We start from the raw sequence: 21,172 nt of genomic DNA, 5'->3' as shown, positions 1-21,172 counted from the left end.
ACGCTGCGGGTCGGGTGCGGGTCCGGGTGCGTCAACCCTTTATTGAGCTTTCGCCCGCTGAACGGGGGGCGCGGTGGTCTCGGCGCAGATCCTCCGGGGCGGAGCGCAGGTCCCCCCACAGGGGGAGGGTCAGTGCAGGCCTGCGGCCAGGAAGGAAAGCTGCAGTGGGTCCGAAGGAACAAGGCCACTGCTTTCCCCAGCCACGTGGGTGTCTCCTCTACTTCCCACCCACCCTGGTCTCCAAAAGCACCAGAGGAATGGCTGGTGGGAAAGGAAAGTGTCCTTTTGCACCTGCGCTAGGGTCGCTCCCCTCCTGCTGGGGGTTGGGAGGCTTGGGAGCTACAAGCGAGCCCTGGTCAGGCGAGGAAGGCAATGACCGGAGGAAGGGACAGGGGCGCATCGGCCAGGCCAGCTGTGCCCCTGGGGCCGCACTCACCCTCCAGCCGCTCTTCTTCCGGCCCCGCGCTGCCCTCTTCTCCGTCAAACAGCACCTCGTCCTCGTCTTCCTCCCCGGAAGCGCCTGGCGGGAGGAAGACCCCCGTGAGGTGGTGTCCCTGCTTCTCTGACCATCGAGTCTCACCTGTCCCTCCCTCCGCCCCGTCCCCACTCCAGAGGGTCTGGACACCCAGTGCCAGCGGCACTGGCTCCCTCACCCGGCTGGAAGTCGATGGTCCTCAGCATTTCCGCCACGTGCTCCACGCTCACGGTGAACTGCTCCATGCTCTCGTAGCCGGGCTCTGGCCGCCCGGCCAGCTCCACCTTTGACATTGCCCCGACCCTGCAGCGGCAGCAGTGCCTCGTCCGGAAATGGCCCGCACCCCTCCCCCAGTCCCCACCCCTCACCCCGCGGTGGTGAAGCCGCACAGCCCCTTCCTCTCCCTCCCTGCCCCGCCTACTCACTTATTGATCAGCTCCTTGGCCTGCTGTAGGGAAGAAAGGAGGCCGAGAGTAAGCGTTGTGCCAGCCTCTGACTACGTTCCATTTCCGACGCCCAGCACCGTCCTGCGAAGGACTGGGGCCGGGGCAGGCGTAGCCCAATTCTTAAGGAGAAAATGGACTCAGAGGGGGGTTGACTCGTCCAAGGGCATGGGGCTAATAGGTGCCAGAAAGTAGCCTTGAGCCCAGGTCTCTAGGTGCCAAGCCCCCCCCCCCCCCAATCTAGCCACTATGCAGCCTGCCACCCAACTCCCAGGACTCACTTGCAGATACAGCGCCATCTGCGGCTCCTCCATGGACTGGATGGCAGACTCCACGAGCTTAGAGGAGCCTTCCAGGTGGTCTCCGTACTGGCGGATGAGCCCCCTGACGCGCTGCAGCTTCTGCTCCTGCTCGCGCGCCAGCGCCTGCAGCAGCTCACCCTTCCGCTCCTCCAGCACTGCGCACAGGGTCTCGAACTTCTGGTTTAGCAGCTGCTTCTGCCTCCGACTGTTGTCCTGAAAGATGGGGAGTGATGATGAGTCCCCACAGGTGGGAGAGCACCGGCAGCTTGTCCCGCTCCCACTTAGTGCTAGTTGCAGACAGCCAAGAAGAAAAGTGACCAGTCAGTTACCCCGCAAATTAGGGGCAGAGCCAGGACTCCAGCCCAGGGCTGCCGACTCCCAGATCTTCTCAGAAATAACAGTAACAAAATATTTTTTAAGATGCAATGGACATATAGCATCATATAAGTGTCAGGTGTACAAGGTAATGATTCGATACTTGTATATCTGTGAAATGACCACCACATATGTCTAGTTAACATCGTCCCCACACGGTTACCTTTTTTTTATTTTTTCATGTGATGAGAACTTTTAAGATCTACTCTCAGCAAATAACGACAATATTTTAAAGCAGCCTCATGAGTGCCATCTATGTCTCTGGGCCTGGTGTTTACTTGCTTATTTAGAACTAAGTAATCACATTTAGTTCTCAAAAAGATTCAGTCAGGTAGCCACTGGATCTTTCTCCTTATCACTATTTTATGTAGTTAAAAACAAACAAGACCAAAGCACAGAGAAGTTAAGTAACTGGGCCAAAGTCACAGAGCTAGTGAGGGGCAGAGCTGAGACTCAAATCTAGACGCCTGGCTGAGCCCATCCCACTACTTGTGAGCCACCTCTAAGAGTCCGGAAATTTCCCTCCCTCTCACCCCAGGCTTACCTCGATGGTCTGGCACACCTCCTCCATCTGCGTGATCACGGCCTGCACACGGTCATTGCCCGCCACCAGCATCGCGATGCCATCACTGAGCTCACTCTGCCACACACACAGGCCTGCACTCAGGGCTGGGGGACCTAGACTGGAGGTGTGCCCCTCCCACTGCAGCCAGGGCTGCCTAGGCCTCCTGCACCCCAACATCAGGGCATCACCAGAGATCTAGAGGGCGTGGGACCCTCCAAGAAGTGTGGAAGTACATTCTGTGGGTCAAGAGAGTTTGCCCTCTACTACCAAAAGAGACATTCACCAAATAGCCACCAAGTGCCAGGCACTGGACTAGACACTTTATCTGTAGATTCGTGCCTTCCATCAGTTCTGAAAAATTCTTCATGGTTGTCTGGTAGGATAGCACTGCCTCTTTTGCACTCTTGTTGGGAACCACCCTGCCTGGCTTCAGAAACTGGAACCCCCATGGCTAAGGCTGAGTGAGAGACCTTGGGACCATAAGCCGCTAAGGAGACATATCTTATCTCCCTGGCAGGGGTGCTGCCTCTGCCCCCTTACTTCACCCTTCTTGGCCCCAAGCCTGTCTGGTTAGCCAATGACGGGTAAGATTCCCTCAAGGGAGCAGCAACCTGAGACAGGCATGGTCATGAATGGGCCTCAAAGAAAGGACTTGGGGGGCTATGGAAAAAGGGGGTGATGGACTGTCCCCCCTTGGCTTTGACATAGCCTGAGTCCTCATTCCGTCTGCAAGAAGTCTCTTGGCTGCCTTACTTCCCCTGCCAGATTTAAGCCTAAAACAATGACAGAGGGTGGTGCAGCCCTGTGCTGGAAAGGGCAGGTTTCCCAGGTGATCAGGCCTAAGGAAGAATGCATAAAATCCTGTGAAACTTGCTTTGCTAAGAATGCCCTCAATTTTCTGATAAGGGTTCGAGCAGGAAATGAGTTCATTTCCCAAGTCTTATAGCCCCTTAGCTAACTGACCCTGACTCAGAATAAGCTCTGGTAGTTCTTTCTTTTTTATTATTTTATTTATGTATTTATTTTTAGAGAGAGGGGAAGGGAATGAGAAAGAGTGGGAGAGAAACATCAATGTGTGGTTGCTTCTCATGTGTCCCCTACTGGGGTCCTGGTCTGCAACCTAGGCTGTGCCCTGACTGGGAATTGAACTGGTGACCCTTTGATTCACAGGCCCATGCTCAATCCACTGAGCTCTACCAGCCAGGGCCTTGGCAGTTCTTTATAGGTTATCTATTGTTTGATCCTGACCACCTGACAATGATTGATGAGCTTTACCCGTATTCCTGTGCAAACTGAACCCAATAAAAGCTCATTGAGGAACAGGTTCCTGGTCCTTCTCCTTTGAGAGATCACTACCTTTCCTCTACAAGCAGACCATGTCTTGGTAGACTTATTCTCATCCGTGGCAGATGGAGGGCTCTTCAGGCAGAGCTCCCCCACATACTCTCTTTATTTTCTCGTTGTGTGGCTCTTATTAGACCTACGTTAGACCTTCTCATCTCCCAGGGCAGCTTTCTAGGCTGTTTTTTTTTTTCCAGTCCACTCTTCCTGTTCACTAATTTCCTCTTCCGAGAAACGTCTCGTTTAATTTATCCTTTGAATGTTTTATGTCAACAATTGCATTGCCTTTTCTAAAAGTTCTATTTGAGTCTTTGTCAAATCTGAATTTTTGATAGTCTAGTATTGCTTATTTTATTAATTCCATATTTTAGAGCATTTTATACACAGTGACTTTCTATTCTTTAATAATTTCAATATCCGAATTTCTTGGAGGTCTAAATCTATAATTTCTGTTTCTTTTGACTTCAGTAATGGGGTACATTTCTCTGTGGATCTTCAATTGTGAGCTAATCTCTTGTTCTTAATCTAAGGAAAACCCAAGGGTTTAAACTAAGGTTTGGGTTTTTTTTTTCTTTTTTCCTTCTCCTGAGTTTGCAGCAAAACTGATCACTTTAGTTCCTTCAATTCCATTTTAACCCGTTATTCTTGGGGGTCTTCATTGCAGGTCCCCCACCTTTTAGGGGTTTGAAGGCATAGTCTCACCTTTCTAGCTCAGTAATGCTGGCAGCACTTGCCCTCTGTGCTCACTATTCAGTATTCTGTTCTCAGTTCACTCCCCACCTCCTCTCTCCACCTTCACCCCCACTTGGAAATTTCCGTTACTTCCTCAGTGCCGGCCAGTATAATGTTTAAATTACATTTTATGTAGAATGTAGCTGTATGATGGACAGAGGGCCTTGAGAACACCTAGTCCACCATATGAAGTCTCTGATCGAATCCATTGTCTTACTTTATCCTAAAACAACTCTCGGAAGTAGGCATTTTCATGCCCAGTTTACAAGTGGGGAAAGTGATGGCCAGAGAGGCCAAGTGGCTCACCCCAGGTCACCCATAGAGCTGGGACTTTAGCCCTGGTCTGCCTGCCTTTAAAACCAAGTGGAATAAGAGGCTGAAGTTAGAGACCCTGTCTTATGCCTCCACCCCCACATGCCGGCTCCCTCTGCTGCTTGATACCTTCTGGCGTTTGTAAATGGTGGGCAGTGGGGCCACCTCACAGTCCTTGTGGGCGCCAAAGACCTTGCAGAGAGAGCAGGTGGGCACTTCACAGCTCAGGCAGTAGATGTTTATCTTCTCCTCTTCGTGCTCCTCGCACATGAGGTGCTGTTCAGCCTTGGAGTGCAGTGGCCTGCAGGGGCGTGGGCAGGCGGTGGGAGGGTCAGGGGCCAGGCCAGGGTGGGAGGTGGGGCCCGAGAATGCAAGGCCAACCACCCCCACCTTTTCCGCCCCTGCAGCTGTGCTGTGTCTGTGCAGGTAAGGGACTTCCACAGTCTCTTCATTTGAGAAACAGAAAGAGCTAAGAGGCAGAGGAAGCTTAGTTCCAAACATAGTCTCTATTCCAGGAGGCAGAGAAGCCTCACAGGACAGGAAGTAATGGGGGCCTGGCGAGGACCTTGCTGGTGGACTTCCAGCCCTTCCCCAGGTGGAGAGAGTGAAGGCAAAGCCGTGACCAGAAATCAGACCACCTGAGCTCAATGACCGGGGCAACTCCCTTCCCTTCTCTGGTCCATTCCTCCCATCTCCAAACTGAAGGGTCAGGGTGGTTTGGTACACTCCCTTCAGCCTTGGTGGGTTCCCAGGCTGTGCCCCAGGACCCGCTCTTTAGAGAGCCAAGAGGCCCAGACCGCTTACCGGGAAGACTCCTGCTTGTAAATGTCGATAATGTTCTCCACTAGCAGGTTTCGCTGCAGGCCGTAGACACCATGTCGGTCCAGGACAACCTCATGCCTGCAAGATGGGCAGCGGAAACGGCCTCCCGAAGACACAGTGGTGGAGCCCCGGGATTGCCATAGAGGGTTCGAGGCCTGTGGGGACAGGCAGCATGAGAGAAGGGGCACCGCGAAGGAACTGGGAGGCAGGGCGAGGCACTGGGGGTGGGGAGCAGGAGAGTGACGAGTGTGGCGGCATCAGCCCTTTTCTCTGGTCGGACCTTCCTCTGAGAGCAGCTCAGGGTGGGTGGCCATGGAGATCCTGTCTCCCACCATTATCTTATTTTTTAAGAGATTTTATTTATTTATTTTTAGAGAGAGGGGGAAGGAGGAAGGGAGAAAGAGGGGGAGAGAAACTTCAATGCGAGAGAGAAACATCAATTGGTTGCCTCTCAAACACGCCCCAACTGGGGACTGAAGCTGTAACCCAGGCATGTGCCCTGACTGGGAATAGAACCGGCCACCTTTTGCTTTGTGGGACGATGCCCAACCTACTGGGCCACACTGGTCAGGGTCCACTTTTATCTTATTACTCAGCCCACCTCCTTGAGTGTTCCTGCATCCAGACCCTGGCTTCGGTCAAGGCCTAGTCAAAATGGGATCTCCCCAAAGGGGCCCAGCTTGGGGTTGTGAGGTGACATTGACCTTGGCAGGAAAGCTCTAAGTGATGTGGCCAGTGTCCTCCATCCAGCCTGGGGTTGTCATGGACCACATCTGAGGGGGACATTCTGCAGCTCTGGGTGGGGGCAAAAGCAGAGATAAGTACTGGACAATGGGGCCAATAATCCGCATTCTGGGAAATCGCTCCAGAGACTGGGAATCAGGAGTCCTGGGTTCTTTTGCTGCGTTTGACACTCTTGTACTGTGTGCACTTGTGCCAGCAGTCAACCTCTATGAAACCAAGGACTGAGGATGAGATATGCACAACCGCACCCCTGTCCTAGGGACAGGCAAAGTGACAGTCCGGTTTAGAAGGCTGACTGCGATGACAGGGGTCGGCTCGGAAGGAGGACCTGCCCGAGACGCTCAGCACTTCCTTCCCCTATGCCTCATAGAGAACTTGCTCCATGCCATCCTAAAGTGGCCCTCTGCGCCCCAGGCCACAGACAATGGGCTCAGAGATGGGGAGGTGATCACCTGGCCCAAGCAGGGCAAATCAGTCTTTGTCTCTAGGAACTGGGAATGGAGACATAGCACCTGAGCTGGCTGGACCATGTGCAGCTTCAGAGCTGAAAAGACCTGTGGTGTTGGGCTAACAGTTGACGGTGTGGCCACCCAAAGTCTTGTACAAGCGGAGCTAGAAGGTGTGAGGGTTCAGAAACTAGGAGCAGAGAAGGCTGGTCTGCAGAGAAGAGAAATGAGCCAATCTGTGGAAAGTGGCAGATGAAACACCAGTTGAGACTGCTGGTTGTTCCCCAATATTCACCTGCTCTTCTTCTTAAATAACAGAGCCCCTGAGGTATTAGCAAGACACATGGACTAAAGAACTTGTGCCCAAGCCTCCCTTCCAGCTGGGCGTGGCCAAGGGACTGTGCTCTGGCCAATGGGATATATTGATAGATAGACATATTTTGTGCCATTTCTAGGAAGGGTACAGGTCCTCAAATAAGACTGAGGAGATGTCACAGGAACTTAACTCTTGTTCATATCAATTAGCCTGTGGTGAAATTGGTTTTGGTATACGTCATTTCATTTAAAGTCTTTGACGTTGGTAAACCTGCCAGTGACGTTGAGTGAAGACATACTATATCTTTGATGGGAGGGACATGCCCTGCTTCTTCCTGCCGACTGAAATGGAGATAGAATGGCTCACACTGAAGCAGACACCCTGAGCCAGGAGGTAGCCCCATGCTGAGAATGGCAGCAGGACAAAAAGAGTGAGTCTCTGATGAAGCAGTCTTGGACTGCCTACCCATATTTTCACTTGAGAGAAAAAACAAAACTTTACCCTCTTGAAGCTATTGTGATTTACAGTTTTCTTCTTTTCTCTCTCTCTCTAAGATTTTATTTAGTTTTAGAGAGAGGGGAAGAGAGAGAGAGAGAGAGGGAGAGAAACATCAGTTGGTTGCATTCTGCGTGCCCCCAATTGGGGACCTGGCCTGCAAGCCAGGTATGCGCCCTGGCTGGGAATAGGACTGGCAATCTGTTGGTCTGCAGGTCAGCGCTCAATCCACTGAGCAGTGCCAGCCAGGACTGATTCGAGGTTTTCCGTCACTTACAGCAGAATCTAATCCTAAGTAGCTGGAAGACCACATACTCCTAGGAGTAACAGAGAGAGTAGTCACCTGGGACTTTGTATATTTAGATGTATTTCCTGCAATTGGATTTCATCAGGTTCTCCAAATTCTTACACAACAACCAGGTCAAGTATGTGTGTGCAGTAGCACCCTATAACACCTAGAGGGCACCCAAGTCCTAGTCTTGGCTGATCTCTTGACAGCAAGAGAAGCCGTCAAAGCAGGAAATGTGGCCCAGTTGTGAAGTGGGCAGCCTATTTGAGGAGGGTGACTGGCATGTCACAAATACCACATTTAGGAGCATTTCTTGAGGATTATAGAAAGCTAATGCTTTAGCCCATCATAAAGTTGGAACAAATTAGTTTAAGATTATCCAAGGCTGTGTTTGTGTATTTGTCTTTCTCGGTAACTAGATTATATAACTATAGTTTAGTTTAGTTTAGTTTAGTTTAGTTTAGTTTAGTTTAGTTTAGTTTAGTTTAGTTTAGTTTAGTTTAGTTTAGAGATGTGTTAAAGTGTAAGATCACTGGAATTTTTTTAATAATTTCACACAGTTACCTTCTAATATTTAGAATCCAAGTGAGTAAGGAGGTGTTGGGGAAACTCTAAGCCTGCAAGTTCCTGCAGGGATGTTGTCTTTTGTGGATGAGAAAAGAGGACTCTGTGGAAAGGAGCCTCACAGGGGAATCTGCTCATCAGTCCCTAACTGGGCGGGTCACGGTGGGTAGCCAGGACCCGGGCATATGACTTTCTAGAAAAAGGTTTATCTTTGCCCTAAGCAAGCCCTTCCACTGTTTCTGGGCATCTAGGTCAGATGCCTTTCAAGCCGTAACCATCCTGGAGAGAGAGAGCACATAACCTGTCACCTATCCTATAATCCAAAGCCCACCTTGCTTTTCCCACCTCTATGTACTATCTTAACACCCCACATCTTCCTTGTGTTAACCTCCTTAATCTCAAATGAATCCAAAAACGTTATTCTCTGGAGCATTTGAGATCTTGATCCCTGCCATATGTCCTCAGTTTGGCTTAAAATAAACTCATCAAAATTCTCTACAGACTTGGCAGTTTCTTATGTCGACACTTTGATTAGCTGGTGGGAACCTTAGAAAGATGCTCAGGCCCTGACCGGTGTGGCTCACTTCGTTGGGCATCAACCACAAAGCAAAAGGTCACTAGTTCCATCCCAGTCAGGGCACATGCCTAGGCTGTCGGTTGGATCCTGGGTCGGAGCATGTACGAGAGGCAACCAATTAAAGTTTCTTTCTCATGTCAGTGTTTCTCTTCCTCTCTTTCTCCCTCCCTTCTCTCTAAAAATAAATAAATAAAATCTTTAAAAAAATATGCTCAGCACACATCTGAATAGTAAAAGAAAAGGCGGAGGCGGCTTATACTAAAGCCTTGGCCCAACTCATACCACCCTCTTTGCTTCACCCCCTCCCCCACTGCGCCCTTCCTCCAAACTCATTACTTCACAATCCACACGTGTTTTGAGGGCCTATTACGTATCAAGCACTGTGCTGTGGGCTTTCCAGACAATGCTGAATTTAATCCTCGAGCCTTTCATGTGCAGATGGTACAGGAGGTAAACGTTTAGCCCCTAATTTAGACCAGGGGAAGCAGGACGACAGTGCTCACATCTGTCTGCTGAGCACTCGCTTTGTGCCAGGCTCTGCTCTAAGGCCTTTCATTTGTATTAACTCATTTAATTCTCATATCCGCCCTGTGAGGTAGGTACCACTACTAGCTTCGTTTCAAAGATAGGAAATTGTAGCCCAGACAAGTTAAATAAATTGCACATGGTCATTGGCTAAGCGGTGGCAGAGCCAATATTTGAACTCAGGCACCTGACTCCTGAGTCTGTCCAGTTATCAACATACTACATTGTCAGTTCCAACATTGGCCTCTCTGAGTCTCAGGTGAAACAGATTTTAGTAAAAATCATGAAAGGCCAAACATCAACCTTTCACGAAGGCCAGAAATAGCAGCCAAAAACTCAGCTGTGGGTTGAAGTTATCTGAGCAGAGATAAACAAAAGATGACCCATCCAATCAAAACCCCGTGTGCCAGGAGCACGATAAGGACCCGGCCTGCAACCAGAATGATCTGCGTGTCTGAGGAACGGCGAGAGAAGAGCTCAGATCTCAGGGACACCTCCTCTTGTGGACCTACGCATGGCCCACAGGGAGGACAATAATTCATCAGATTCTGTGTGAAAAATATTCTGGTGCAGCACAACCAAACTGAGACACTCTCCTGTCTACTAATCCCAGTCGCACCCCTCTGTTCACTAAAAAGCCAAGGAATTAAACAGAGATTGCACACCAGTGATAACACCTAGCTGGCCAGTGTACATTTAAGAGGACAGTGGAAGAAAGCCAAGGTAAATAGAAGGTTAAGTAAAGAAGTCACTGTCAGCACCAAATAAAACCACCCCATCCAAGGAGGAGGGATGAGCAGCAGGATCTGACAGGAGAGGCAATGACGAGATAATACTAAAGGGACAGGGAAAAGGAAGCGTGACAAGCAAAGGACAGAGGAAGAATACACTTTGGAAGGAGAATAGCTCCAAGAAATGGTACAATTTCAATATAAAGTTTTAAAGGAAATAAAGAAAGCAGCCTCCCTGATTAAAGAGAGAGAATGTGATTAAACCTGGAGAAGAAAAGCAAGCTGGCAGAATTAAGGAAAGAAATCCAGTAAAATATATTGGGTTGGCCCAAAAGTTCCATTTAGTTTTTTCATAAAATGAAAAATAAAATCTTCATTTTTCACTAATACCTTTATTGATTTGGATATTTTGAGTATTTTGGCTATCTCCTGTTATTGGCTTCCAGTGGGTAGAGGCCAGGGGTGCTGCTAAACATCTTCCAATGCATAGGACAGCCCCACAGCAAAGAATTATTTGGCAAAAATATCAGTGGTAGGGAGAAATTCCTCAAAGTACTTCTGACATGTTTGATAAGCCACAGCACTTTCTCCACGCACCGCACAAATCTTTTTTTTTTGCATTTCACTTGTATTTTTACCTTTCTTGAATTAAAACATAATATGCCAAAAATGATGTTATTTTCTTCCATCTTCAGTAGTACAATGGCTACACAAAAACTCACCAATTTTGTTAAGTTTTTTTTTTAAATGCACACTGATATGACAGCTGTCACAATATGGTCTAACAAAATTGTTTCAAATGAAGTTAAAGACAACTAAGCACTACTAGAGCCATCGCAGAAAGAAAACTAAATTAACTTTTTGGCCAACCCAGTTTTATCAACATAGAAACAAAACGCACATTTGACACCGAAGGACGTGGGGCCTATGATGCCAAGATGAGTCACGCGGAGTATAGAAAATAACCAGATGAAAGTAATCGGGACTGCCTGCTACAACTGGACCACCCGTAAGGACACCATGTGCTACGTGAAATGTCTGACACAAAAGGACAAATGCTGAGTGACCCCTCTTCTGCGAGGGGGCAGGGTAGCCAGATTACTAGGTTCTTGCTGGGGCGCGGGGGGAGGGCGAGTGGAGACTTGTTCTTTAGCGGGAACCGAGTTTTAGTTGGGAAGATGATAGCCCTTCTGGAGGTGGATGGCGGTGATGGTTGCACAGCACTGTGAGTATCCTCCATACCACTGACTACACGTTTAAAGATGATCCAGACGGAACATTTATATTTTGTGTACCTTGAACAGTATTAAAAAAGAAGGTTAAAAAAAGAGTAATCAGAACTTGGGATGTCTCAGCCCAGGGCCCTACTCCAGGCTCCTCACAGTCCGTGCTGACTCCGGGGACTCACCTGAGGCCGATGCGGACAGTGCATTGCCCCTCACTACTTCCCCAGCTGCCAAAGCAATTCCTTCAGCAGCTCACCCTACTGGCTAATCGCTACCCTGTGCGGGACGGGGTTCAGGAGGCCATCAAGTCCTAGGCAGTCCACCCTAAATACCTTGTTCCAACAGCACCTTTCTTGGGAGCTTGAGTGCACACAGGATAGGTGGTGGGGAGGCTTGTACCTCCGCCATCTTCACAGTGTGGCTGAGGGTTGGTGCTGACCCCACAACCAAGCACTGCTTTCCCGTTCGCCCCCTGGTCCCACAGAACGTCCCCTCCCCTCCCCTCCCCTCCCCTCCCCTCCCCTCCCCCTCCCCTCCCCTCCCCTCCCCTCCCCTCCCTCCCTCCCCTCCCCTCCCCTCCCCTCCCCCTCCCCTCCCCTCCCCTCCCCTCCCCTCCCCCAGAGCTCAGGCCCTCCTGCCATATTTTCACGAGTCTCTGGCCAATGTGTATATGAGCCCTTGGTGCTATGGGTAAATTTGACTAGTAATAAAATAGTAAAGTTTATCTTTGGGGTTTTCCAGGGCCCTCTAGCTCATAGCATAGCATTCCTGGTGCTTGGGCGCCCTCATGGCGCCTGTGTGCTACATCAGAGATGCCCGTAACACGGTCTGCACAGCGAGACGGGCAAGATTCCAGGTGGAATGAGGATGGACATTTAAATGTGTTATGTCTTTATTTTAATGCACATTAGAAAAAACAGCCAGCCTAGAAAGCTGGTGATTTTCATGGATTTTCTAATTTAGAATGACAATAATTATTTAAGCCTTAAAATGGAATCCTTTTAAACAGAAATAGTAAATACAGAGGATGAGTGGTAACTGCCACGGCAAAAACCAGGAAGGCAAAGTGAGAGAGAGGCTTGGGGAGGTTGTGCCACCCCTGCTCTGACTGCCTCTCCTCGTCAAAACGTGTCTGTCTCGGGTCCCAGCCCTTTGCCAGTGCCGGGGCGGCTTTGAGAAAGTCGTCTGCACTGGACCTGTTGATAAAACTGTTACCCCTTCTTGGGAACCCCTTTGTATTTGCACAGAGGGCCTTTCAGGCAGTAGGATAGAGAGAAAGTAGCACTGATCTGATGATCTGGCTTTGCATTTGCTATATGTGACCTTGCAAAGGTCATTTCTCTCAGGCTTCAATCTCCTCAGATCTAAAAAGAGGGCTTTGCCTTTAGCACTAGGTGCTTTCAAGAGCTGGCACTCTCCGAGCAGTGAGCCTTAACGGATAGAATTATGGTAAGAACATCAGACACCGGGACCTGTCTGTTTTTGCCTATGATTTTACAAGAACCTTCTCCTCTCACACTATCTAGACTCCACCTCCCTCTCCATTTGACTCGGATCCAGTCTCCTGATTCCCGCGCCCCCCCCCCTTTGTCACTAGAGCGCCCTCTTCCTGTCTGATGCAAGCAGTCCTTGAAATCCCGTCGTCCCTGGAGCAGCCCTTGTGTGTTTACACGGATTGATACAATGCGTATTATCTACGAGGCTTGACTTTGCATTATTTTTGTAATCAGAATACTACAGCCCTGGCTGGTGTAGCTCAGTGGATTGAGCGCAAGCCTATGAACTAAAGGATCGAGGTTTGATTCCCAGTCAGGGCACATGCCTGGGTTGCAGGCCAGTTCCCGGCAGGGGATGCAGGAGAGGCAACCATACACTGATATTTCTCTCCCTCTCCCCTTCCCCTCTAAAGATAAATAAATAAAATCTATTAAAAAAAGAATAAACACTACCATTGTTCTTTAAGAATAAGCATACTGGTTATTTCACAGTAGAGGGAAGATTAAACGAGTTATTAATGGAATCATGTATCATTTTTAAGGGAGTTCTTAATAACACGAGGAGATACTCCTGTCATGATTTTAGATGCAGAAAGCAGGGTACAAATCTGTAGAGACAGTGGGGAAATGCGCGAGGAGGTTTACAGGTGTGGTGTTTTTTTTTTAACGTCTTTGTGTTCATCTGTATTTCCCAAATGTCTCTGCATAGACCAGCAATTTTCTACTTTTTCACCTCTCTTCTTCCCCCACAGGCACACATCTCCTAGACTCTAAGGGACCCCACGAGACCCCCAACCAGGGAAGCAGTGGGCAGCGGCGGCTTGTCCAGGGCCAACCCCCTGACCTTGTACCCAAGGTCCCCATTCCTCTGACTCCGCCCAAGCTGACTGCAGCTGCGCCTCTGCTCACTTCTTTCCCATCATGTTCCTAGAGGACCAAAGCAGACCCGCCTGCTCTCTCTCCTGTTGCTCCTTCTAACCCACGTGGTAGGTTCTCCCACGTTTCACTGCCCCCAGCTTTAACAACTGTACCCTCAAAACAATAAACAAGCAAACAAACGAACACACCACACACACACATTGCCCTTAGAAAGGGTCCATAGGCTTCACCAACCGACAAAGCTCATGGCACAAAACGAGATTACTTCCTGTCCTGATTGTAGGTCCTCAGATGGTCTCATCACAAATAGGAGTTTCATACTGTGGGGTGTGTACGGCAACCTCCTTCATATGTCTCCATGCTGGTGGTCTCACCCTGGGCTAAAGAGCTCTCAGCTAATATCCAGTTAGAAAAACCCTCTCTTCGCTTCTGTTTACCTTCCTATTGCATTTCAAGATTAAGAAGTAACTGTCGGGCTCTGTTGCATACATAATGTGTTTGCTCCTTCTTTTCATCTTACAATGTAAGACCGTGTAGACAAAGCGCCAGCCTCAGAAAGGAAAACGTTATGTGCCAATGATGTGACGTGTAAAAGAAATTCCATAACTCCAGGAAACAGAACTTCTAGATTTATGTCCCTACTCTGTCCCTTTTTTGTGTGACTGTAACCTCTTTCCTGTGTCTCCGCATAAAATGGCAGTAACACCCATTCTACCTAACACAGGTGAAATCATGCCTGTGCTGCCCCCACTGGTGTGGCTCAGTGGGCTGAGCGCTGGCCTGTGAACCAGAAGGGCGCTGGTTCAATTCCCTGTTGGGCACGCGCCTGGGTTGCAGGCTGAGCCCTTGGGGGCTCACAAGTTTTCTCTCCCTCTCCCTTCCCTTCTCTCCGAAAAGGAAGGAATCATGCATGTGAAGGTTCTCCATAAATTATAAAGCACTGCTCTAGACCTTAAAAATATCTGCCCACACAGAACCACAGGATCTGAAATAACTGTTCTCTCTTTACTGTGAGGGATACAATGGGGAAAATGCACACATGGAATTTAATTCTGGGCTACGCTCAAGGCTTTTATGTGGCATACACGCTGTGAGCTGTCGCCCTTTTTGGCGCTGTGGTGTATCTATTTCCTTCATGACATTTCATAGCATCTAATAGAGATGCTCCACCTAGAAAGATGCTCCGTGAAAGCAGCTACTCTATCAAATCTGTACTTAGTTCAGAACGTTCTTCCGCTTTCCTGGCTCTTCAGAGTGATGCTGATTTGGGATACTGGCCCAGGATGCAAAGGGGTGGAGGGTGTTGGAGGCGTTCTCCCCGAAGCTGGTGGGCCAGCCAGTGATGCCTAATGGAGCATGCATCCAGGTCCTCTGGGCCAGCCTTGGGATATGCTGAAGAAGCCACAGGGAAATAACGGGCAGAAGACCAGACATCTGGGGAAAAGCTGAAGAGCCTCAGCAGCACCCGGGTGTGGCACAAAGCTGAGGTGTGGGTGGGAGAGTGGTTTTGAGCGGAGGGCCAGCTCTGCCTGACAGAACCCAGCAAGGAGCCTGGTACGAGGGGTGCGCTGACGGAGGCTGGTTGAAAGGAAACTGAGAAGCAGATCAGCGAGTCAAGTGCAGACACCAGCACCAGAATGGAAAGCTTTAAACTGGAAGTCCACAATAATTCTTGAACTTGTAAAATCATAGAGTTAGAATTACAAGGATGTTAGTGATCTTTGTCAAGCATCCTTCTCTCTCTCTCTCTCTACATATGTAAAGAGGCTTGAAGAGGTGAAATAGCCTGATTTATATCACATGGTAAATTAAGCAAGAAACTGGTTTGAGGAGATCCCAGGAATGCTAAGTCTCAGTCTAGGTTCTTGTCCCCGACTTGGAAGAATCAAGTTTCTTCTAAGTTGGTAAGATCATTAACCCTGGCTGAAGGTGAATGCGAGTCACAAAATTTCAATAAATCCATCTCATAAAGGAGACGCGCCCCACGCCTGGCGGGCAGGTCCTGGGGCCAGAGTAGCAGGTGGAAGTGGTCCAGGAGGCAGGCGGTGTAGGCCTTCCGTGGGCAGGCCTGTGCTTGACGACAAAAGGTCCTAACTGTCATCTGATAAAGACCCGGAGCTCGGGCACAACACGGAGGTCGTCCCTTTCCTAGGGAAGGAGGCCCCTTCCTTGATATTTCCGTCTCTGTAGATCTCTCCCTCCCTAAACGGACAGCCCCAGAAAAGCTCTGCCTGAACTACCTGACAAGTCCGTCTGATTGTTAAATTACAACAGGTTGCAGCTCACAAACAAGCGCCCACAGTGAAGTGGGGGCGTGTATAAAAATAAACAGAAGCCTTGCTTTAAAGTCGTTCAAGAGCGAATAGAGTTTACAAATGCATAAACACAGAGAGATGTTTGTGTCAAATTCCCACACCAACAGCCTTCTTCTAGTCAAAATGCTTGGTGGCTGAGTGGGTGCGGCGTGGGGAAAAAGGGGGGAGAAGGGGGCTAATGTGGTGTTTTATGATATTTCAATTCAGACAGAGAGAGAGAGAACAGTTCTAAAGATGACTATATAAATAAAAATAAAATATGTATGGGGACAAGGGCTTGGGAAAAGTATGTACGTATGGGAAAAGTAATATGCAAACATGAAAATCGATTGTAAATTAATTGTGCTGGGAGAGGGAGGATTACGGATGATTTCCTCCCAAATCCTTGAGGCTGTTGAACATTTCCAATGACACGTTTTCACTTTTCCAATTTTGCTCCCTGGCTCTCTAGTTTACCTGTGTTATAAAATCACACTTCTCTAAAATTCTTGTTTCTTGGCTGTCACAGCAGTTTTTAGAGCAGCAACACAGTGGCACCACCCAGATGTCTCAGAGGACTGATTAAGTGGACTGTGGTCCAGTCACGACGATGGAGCGCTGTACAGCCATTTAAAAAGGAAAACATGAATCCAAAAACCTGCATGTGTGAGTACGAATGACTGCCGAGAAACAGTGAGTAAACAAAGGCAGGTGTAGAATAATGAGTCTAGTTTAAATATATGTGTATATATACACACATACCCACACCTATCCACGGAGAATTTCTAGAAGGCTACCCAAGAAAGTTGGTAATGGCTACCTCCATCTGCAGAAGGGAATTTAGCACCTGAAGGGAAGATTCACTTTTCATGATATAAACTCCTATCCTGTTTGAAAAAAAAGTGTGTGTGTGTGTGTGTGTGTGTGTGTGTGTGTAGCATACTGGTATCACTTTTTATACGACCTATTAACTTTCTAGGCAATGTTCTAAGAGTATTCTTCCTAAGTGGCTTAAAGATACAGGAATCAAAAGTCCTATTCTTGTCTCCATACTTAGAAAACAGACAATCTGATTATGCCTAGAGTTGTCAAAATGTGGAGGCAATGTGTGAAAAACTAAATATGCTCATCTTTCAGAGGAGGATCTGCTGAGATGTACAGACATAAGTGCAGCTGAAGAACTGGGTCAACCTCCCACCAGGCCAGCCCAAATAAAGCAGCATGCAAACAAGCTGTTCACTGGTGTCCGCTTGGAGGGCCCAGGGGCGCTCTGCACCTGCAAAGATCCACAGAGCTACTCCCAAACCCTGGGAATCGTATCATCTCCTGAACATTCTGCACAGGGTTTGCTCCAAAGCATCCATCCCTATGTCTCTCAGGGCTCAGATCAGTATTCCAGAGCTTCAAGGAACCAAAGCAAGTGTGCCTGAATGCAGAGGACTAACTTGGGCAAGGGAGGTCATTGAAACACCCTCTAGGCTCCTGTCCCTGGGTCCCTCTGCCCGATGATACTGCATGTCTTGCACTTTAATTATTCTGACCCCTGTTTTTCACGGATGCATTACCTTCACTTTCAAAACTCCTCTTTGCTTTCACATACTTCAGGCTCTAATGAAAGGATGTTTCACTCCAAATTCATGACAAGGGAAGGCAAAGTCATTTTGCCATTGCTTCCTGGCATGTCAGCCTGGAGGATGTTGAGAGTTACTTTCACGAAAAGCAAAATTTAAGGGGGTGGGCAAGGCATAGCCTCCTGTACATGACTTGATGCCTAGGGTAAGGGGGGCACCACAGTCAGTCTAAGCCCCTAGAGAGGGGAAATCACCGCTTTGAGACCCTCCAGGGCCAAACAGACTCATAGAGGACTAGGAGATGGGAGTGCACCTCGATGGGGAGGTGGTAGGCAAGACCACCGGGCACTCGGTGAAGGTGGCAGACAGCAGAAAGTGTCTGCCCTGGGGCACAGCTGAGGGGCGAGCAGGCTCAGTGAGCCCAGTACTTCCCCCAAACCTACTGCCCCAAAGAACGTACAAGGGAAATGTTTTCTTGGTTAAGTTAAAAATCACTTGTGTTCAACACACTTCATCATAATTGCTGATACAGATGAAGAATATGTGTTCATGATGTCCCTTGTTGCTGCCATGCGTACTAAGCCAGCCGGCTCTGGTTCGTTCAGAGATTTTACTTCATTAGCAAAAGATGTGTGTGTGTGTGTGTCTGTCTGTCTGTGTGTCTGTCTGTGTGTCTGTCTGTCTTTCCCCCTCTCTCCCTGATCTTTGTCCCAGTTTGTAGATTACTACAGCCGATACCAGTGACACAGGGCGAATAAAGGAAGCCTACTTATAAACCATTCTGGTCCTGGGGGGTGTGGCTCAGTGGACTGAGCACAGACCTGTGAACTAAAAGGTTGCCAGTTCTATTCCCAGTCAGGGCTCATGCCTGGGTTGTGGCCCAGGTCTCCGATTGGAGAGGTGTGCGAGAAGCAATTGATGTTTCTCTCCCCCTCTTTCTCCCTCCCTTCTCCTCTCTCTAAAAAATAAACCATTTCAGTATATGCTGCTTTTCTTTTTGAAACCAGTAGCTGAAATCATATCTATGCACTTGATTAGGTCTTCTTTGCCCCGTGACCACAGGTCAGACCAAACTGGTCGCGTTTCTGAGAAAATGTCTTCTCTGCCTTCTTTCTGTTTACCTGACCTCAATCATTTTTAGCCAGAGGTCCCTTTATTGATAGTCTGGAGTGGGGCACAGGTGTGACTCTTGTGATCAGGGACAACGCCCCCCAAAGATGGATGCGCTGAGCTGTGCCTCAAACACAGATTGCTGCACTGTCGCCAGGGCCCTTTCTCACAGGGCCCTTTAATACTTTGTTATCTCCACGCTATTTTCCCCAGATTTTCCATAATGTTCTCAAAATCTGAAACTCGAGGCTGGAGTGCAGAGTCTAGCACAGCCTGTTATTCGGCCTGGTGCAGGCTCGCCGCCCTCCCACTTTCTACGGGGGCCTTCCTCCGTCCTCGGTACCATCATTCCAGCGGCTGTGCATGCGCGGGCTGTCCTCGGCAGCCTGCAGAGCAGCTGCTGACTCATGCTTGCTCTGACATCTCCCAGAACCCCGGCTTTTCTCCTGCCCTCAGCCAGGACAGCCACCACCCATCTCATAGAACACTGCCTGTCGCCTTCTGGGGGCTCAGCTCTGACCTGAGGGGAAGGCCCCCACAAGTCCACACTGCCTCACTGGGCCCTGCCCCCGCCCTGGCCCACCTGGAAGACGTCATTGGCGCACTTTCGACACAGGTTGTGCTGGCAGGGCAGGATCACCACTGGTTTGGAGAACATCTCCAGGCAGATGGGGCAGATGAGCTGCTTCTCCAGGTTGTCCATGCTGTGTGCATCCCCTAGCAGCGGCTTGAAACCCACTGTGAAGTTCATCCCCTCAGTGATGGTGCCTATCCCGGCCTTGGTCCTGGCCCTGGCCTTTCCTCACTGCCTCTGGACCCTTCCTCGTACGTTAGACAGCCTGTGGATCCTTACGTTCCCTTTTGTTGCTCACTCTTGAAATAGCTCTGCTATCTCTCCTGCGCCTTCCTCTGAAATGCACCTCGTCCTCAGAGAACTGTTTTCAGACACTTCTCGTCTCTCTCTTCTTTACTCTCTACCCAGCCAGACACATGCAGCTTTTTTGATCCCTCACTCCCTGAGTAACTCGGCCCCTGGAAATCTCTCCTCTTGTTCCCCAAAACACTCTCGTTCACCCTATGGGCAGCACTGTTTGTCCCTCACTCCCCAGAGAGGAGATTAATTTTAACGTGGGGGTGGGGAACAAGGGGCATGTGTGTGACATTCCAACTCCCAATTTAGCTCATGTAAGGCGAGCCACAGCTGTCACGGAATGAATGACCCTGACTCACTCAGGAATGGGTGACTCTCTTGAGCAAGAGCAGGGGCAAGCTTCACTGCTTATGGTGAAAGATGGGCCAGCAAAGGTGCTGAGCTCTCGCTTGCTCTGAGTAGCTCTCACTCAGAAGGCTCCTGTGAGCCTGAGCCCCAAGCTCTGGCTGGGGTCCTCCTTCCAGGGTGGCGACACAGAGTCCAAATTGACCTGTGTGAGAGGGCTACACACAGCTCAGGGTGGGAGGGCAGATCTTAGTAGAACTACAGTCAGTCAGTGAAAACCTCTGCCCCCAAGGCTATGCCAGTGACCCTGGCCCTCTTCCTCTGAACCCCAAGATTCAGAACAGAGGCACCAGAGACTAGAGAGGCTTGGTCCGACATATGTGATCCACCTCCGTTTCTGCCCAGAACTTTCTTGTATTGCCCTAGGACAAGAAGCTCGGGAGGCTACGGCTGACAGCTGTGCCAGGGCCTAGAACGACCTCAGGAGCCTGTGCCCAAGGACATGTGCAATTCTGGTCCATGGACACGTCACTGAAGCCACTCCAAGGACTTTAGATTTGTCGGGAAAATTGAGAGAAGCTGAGCTGGGCTGAAGGGACCTTGGTGCCAGGGACCTATTTTGAGTACCAAGGGAACCAGTCTCCAGGGACATTTTAGAGCTCTGACAGTCATAATCACAAGGCTGCGGGAGGCCTTGGCCCAGCTCTCAGCTGTCCCAACTCCCACTCTCCCAGGCAGACTGGTCTCAGATGTGAGCACCAATCCTCTACCTTGTTCTCCTACAGGCCTTTTTCTCTCTCCCAGGCACAGTTTGTCTTTGGGGGAACCCACGTATGCACTGGGTTGGACAGGAACTCTTTTTTTTCCCCCCTAAATGATAGCTTGGCTGCATAGAGTAATCTTGGATGTAGGTCCTTGCTTTTCACGACTTGGAATACTTCTTTCCAGCCCCCTCTTGCCTGTAAGGTCTCTTTTGAGAAATCAGCTGATAGTCTTATGGAAACTTTTTTGTAGGTAACTGTCTCCTTTTTTCTTGCTGCTTTTAAAATTCTCTCCTTATTTTTAATATTGGGTAATGTAATTATGATGTGCCTTGGTGTGTGCTTCCTTCGATCCAACTTATTTGGGACTCTCTGAGCTTCCTGGACTTCCTGGAAGTCTATTTCCTTTGCCAGATTAGGGAAGTTTTCCTTCATCATTTTTTCAAGTAAGTTTCAATTTCTTGCTCTTCCTCTCTCCTTCTGGTACTACTATGATTCAGATGTTAGAATGTTTAAAGTTGTCCTGGAGGTTCCTAACCCTCTCCTCATCTTTTTTTTTTAATTC

General features: G+C 49.1%; 1 protein-coding gene across 1 annotated transcript; it reads right to left on the bottom strand.

Moving 5' to 3' along the window:
- Positions 1–15: 15 nt before the first annotated feature.
- On the bottom strand, positions 16–19,738 carry TRIM54 (tripartite motif containing 54). The gene is made up of 9 exons (XM_037146563.2): positions 19,214–19,738; positions 5,350–5,522; positions 4,675–4,846; positions 2,140–2,235; positions 1,200–1,433; positions 901–923; positions 654–778; positions 437–520; positions 16–140 (listed from the first exon to the last, which is right to left on the bottom strand). The coding sequence occupies exons 1-9, from the start codon at positions 19,379–19,381 to the stop codon at positions 130–132; spliced, it is 1,086 nt and encodes a 361-aa protein (XP_037002458.1). The 5' UTR covers positions 19,382–19,738; the 3' UTR covers positions 16–129.
- Positions 19,739–21,172: the final 1,434 nt, after the last annotated feature.

The sequence above is a fragment of the Artibeus jamaicensis genome, unplaced genomic scaffold (assembly GCF_021234435.1).
Source record: "Artibeus jamaicensis isolate MK-2021 breed Jamaican fruit bat unplaced genomic scaffold, CSHL_Jam_final contig_465, whole genome shotgun sequence".
Classification (NCBI taxonomy): domain Eukaryota; kingdom Metazoa; phylum Chordata; class Mammalia; order Chiroptera; family Phyllostomidae; genus Artibeus; species Artibeus jamaicensis.
Note: the sequence above shows the minus strand (reverse complement) of the source record. Positions and strands in the feature narration are given on the sequence as shown.

Coding starts and splice junctions, on each gene's coding strand:
- TRIM54 (XM_037146563.2), bottom strand. CDS start 19,381: ATGAACTTCACAGTGGGTTTCAAGCCGCTGCTAGGGGATGCACACAGC. Junction 2,236..4,674: donor CCATTTACAAACGCCAGAAG/GTATCAAGCAGC, acceptor TGTGTGTGGCAG/AGTGAGCTCAGTGATGGCAT. Junction 1,434..2,139: donor AGGTGTGCCAGACCATCGAG/GTAAGCCTGGGG, acceptor CCCATCTTTCAG/GACAACAGTCGGAGGCAGAA.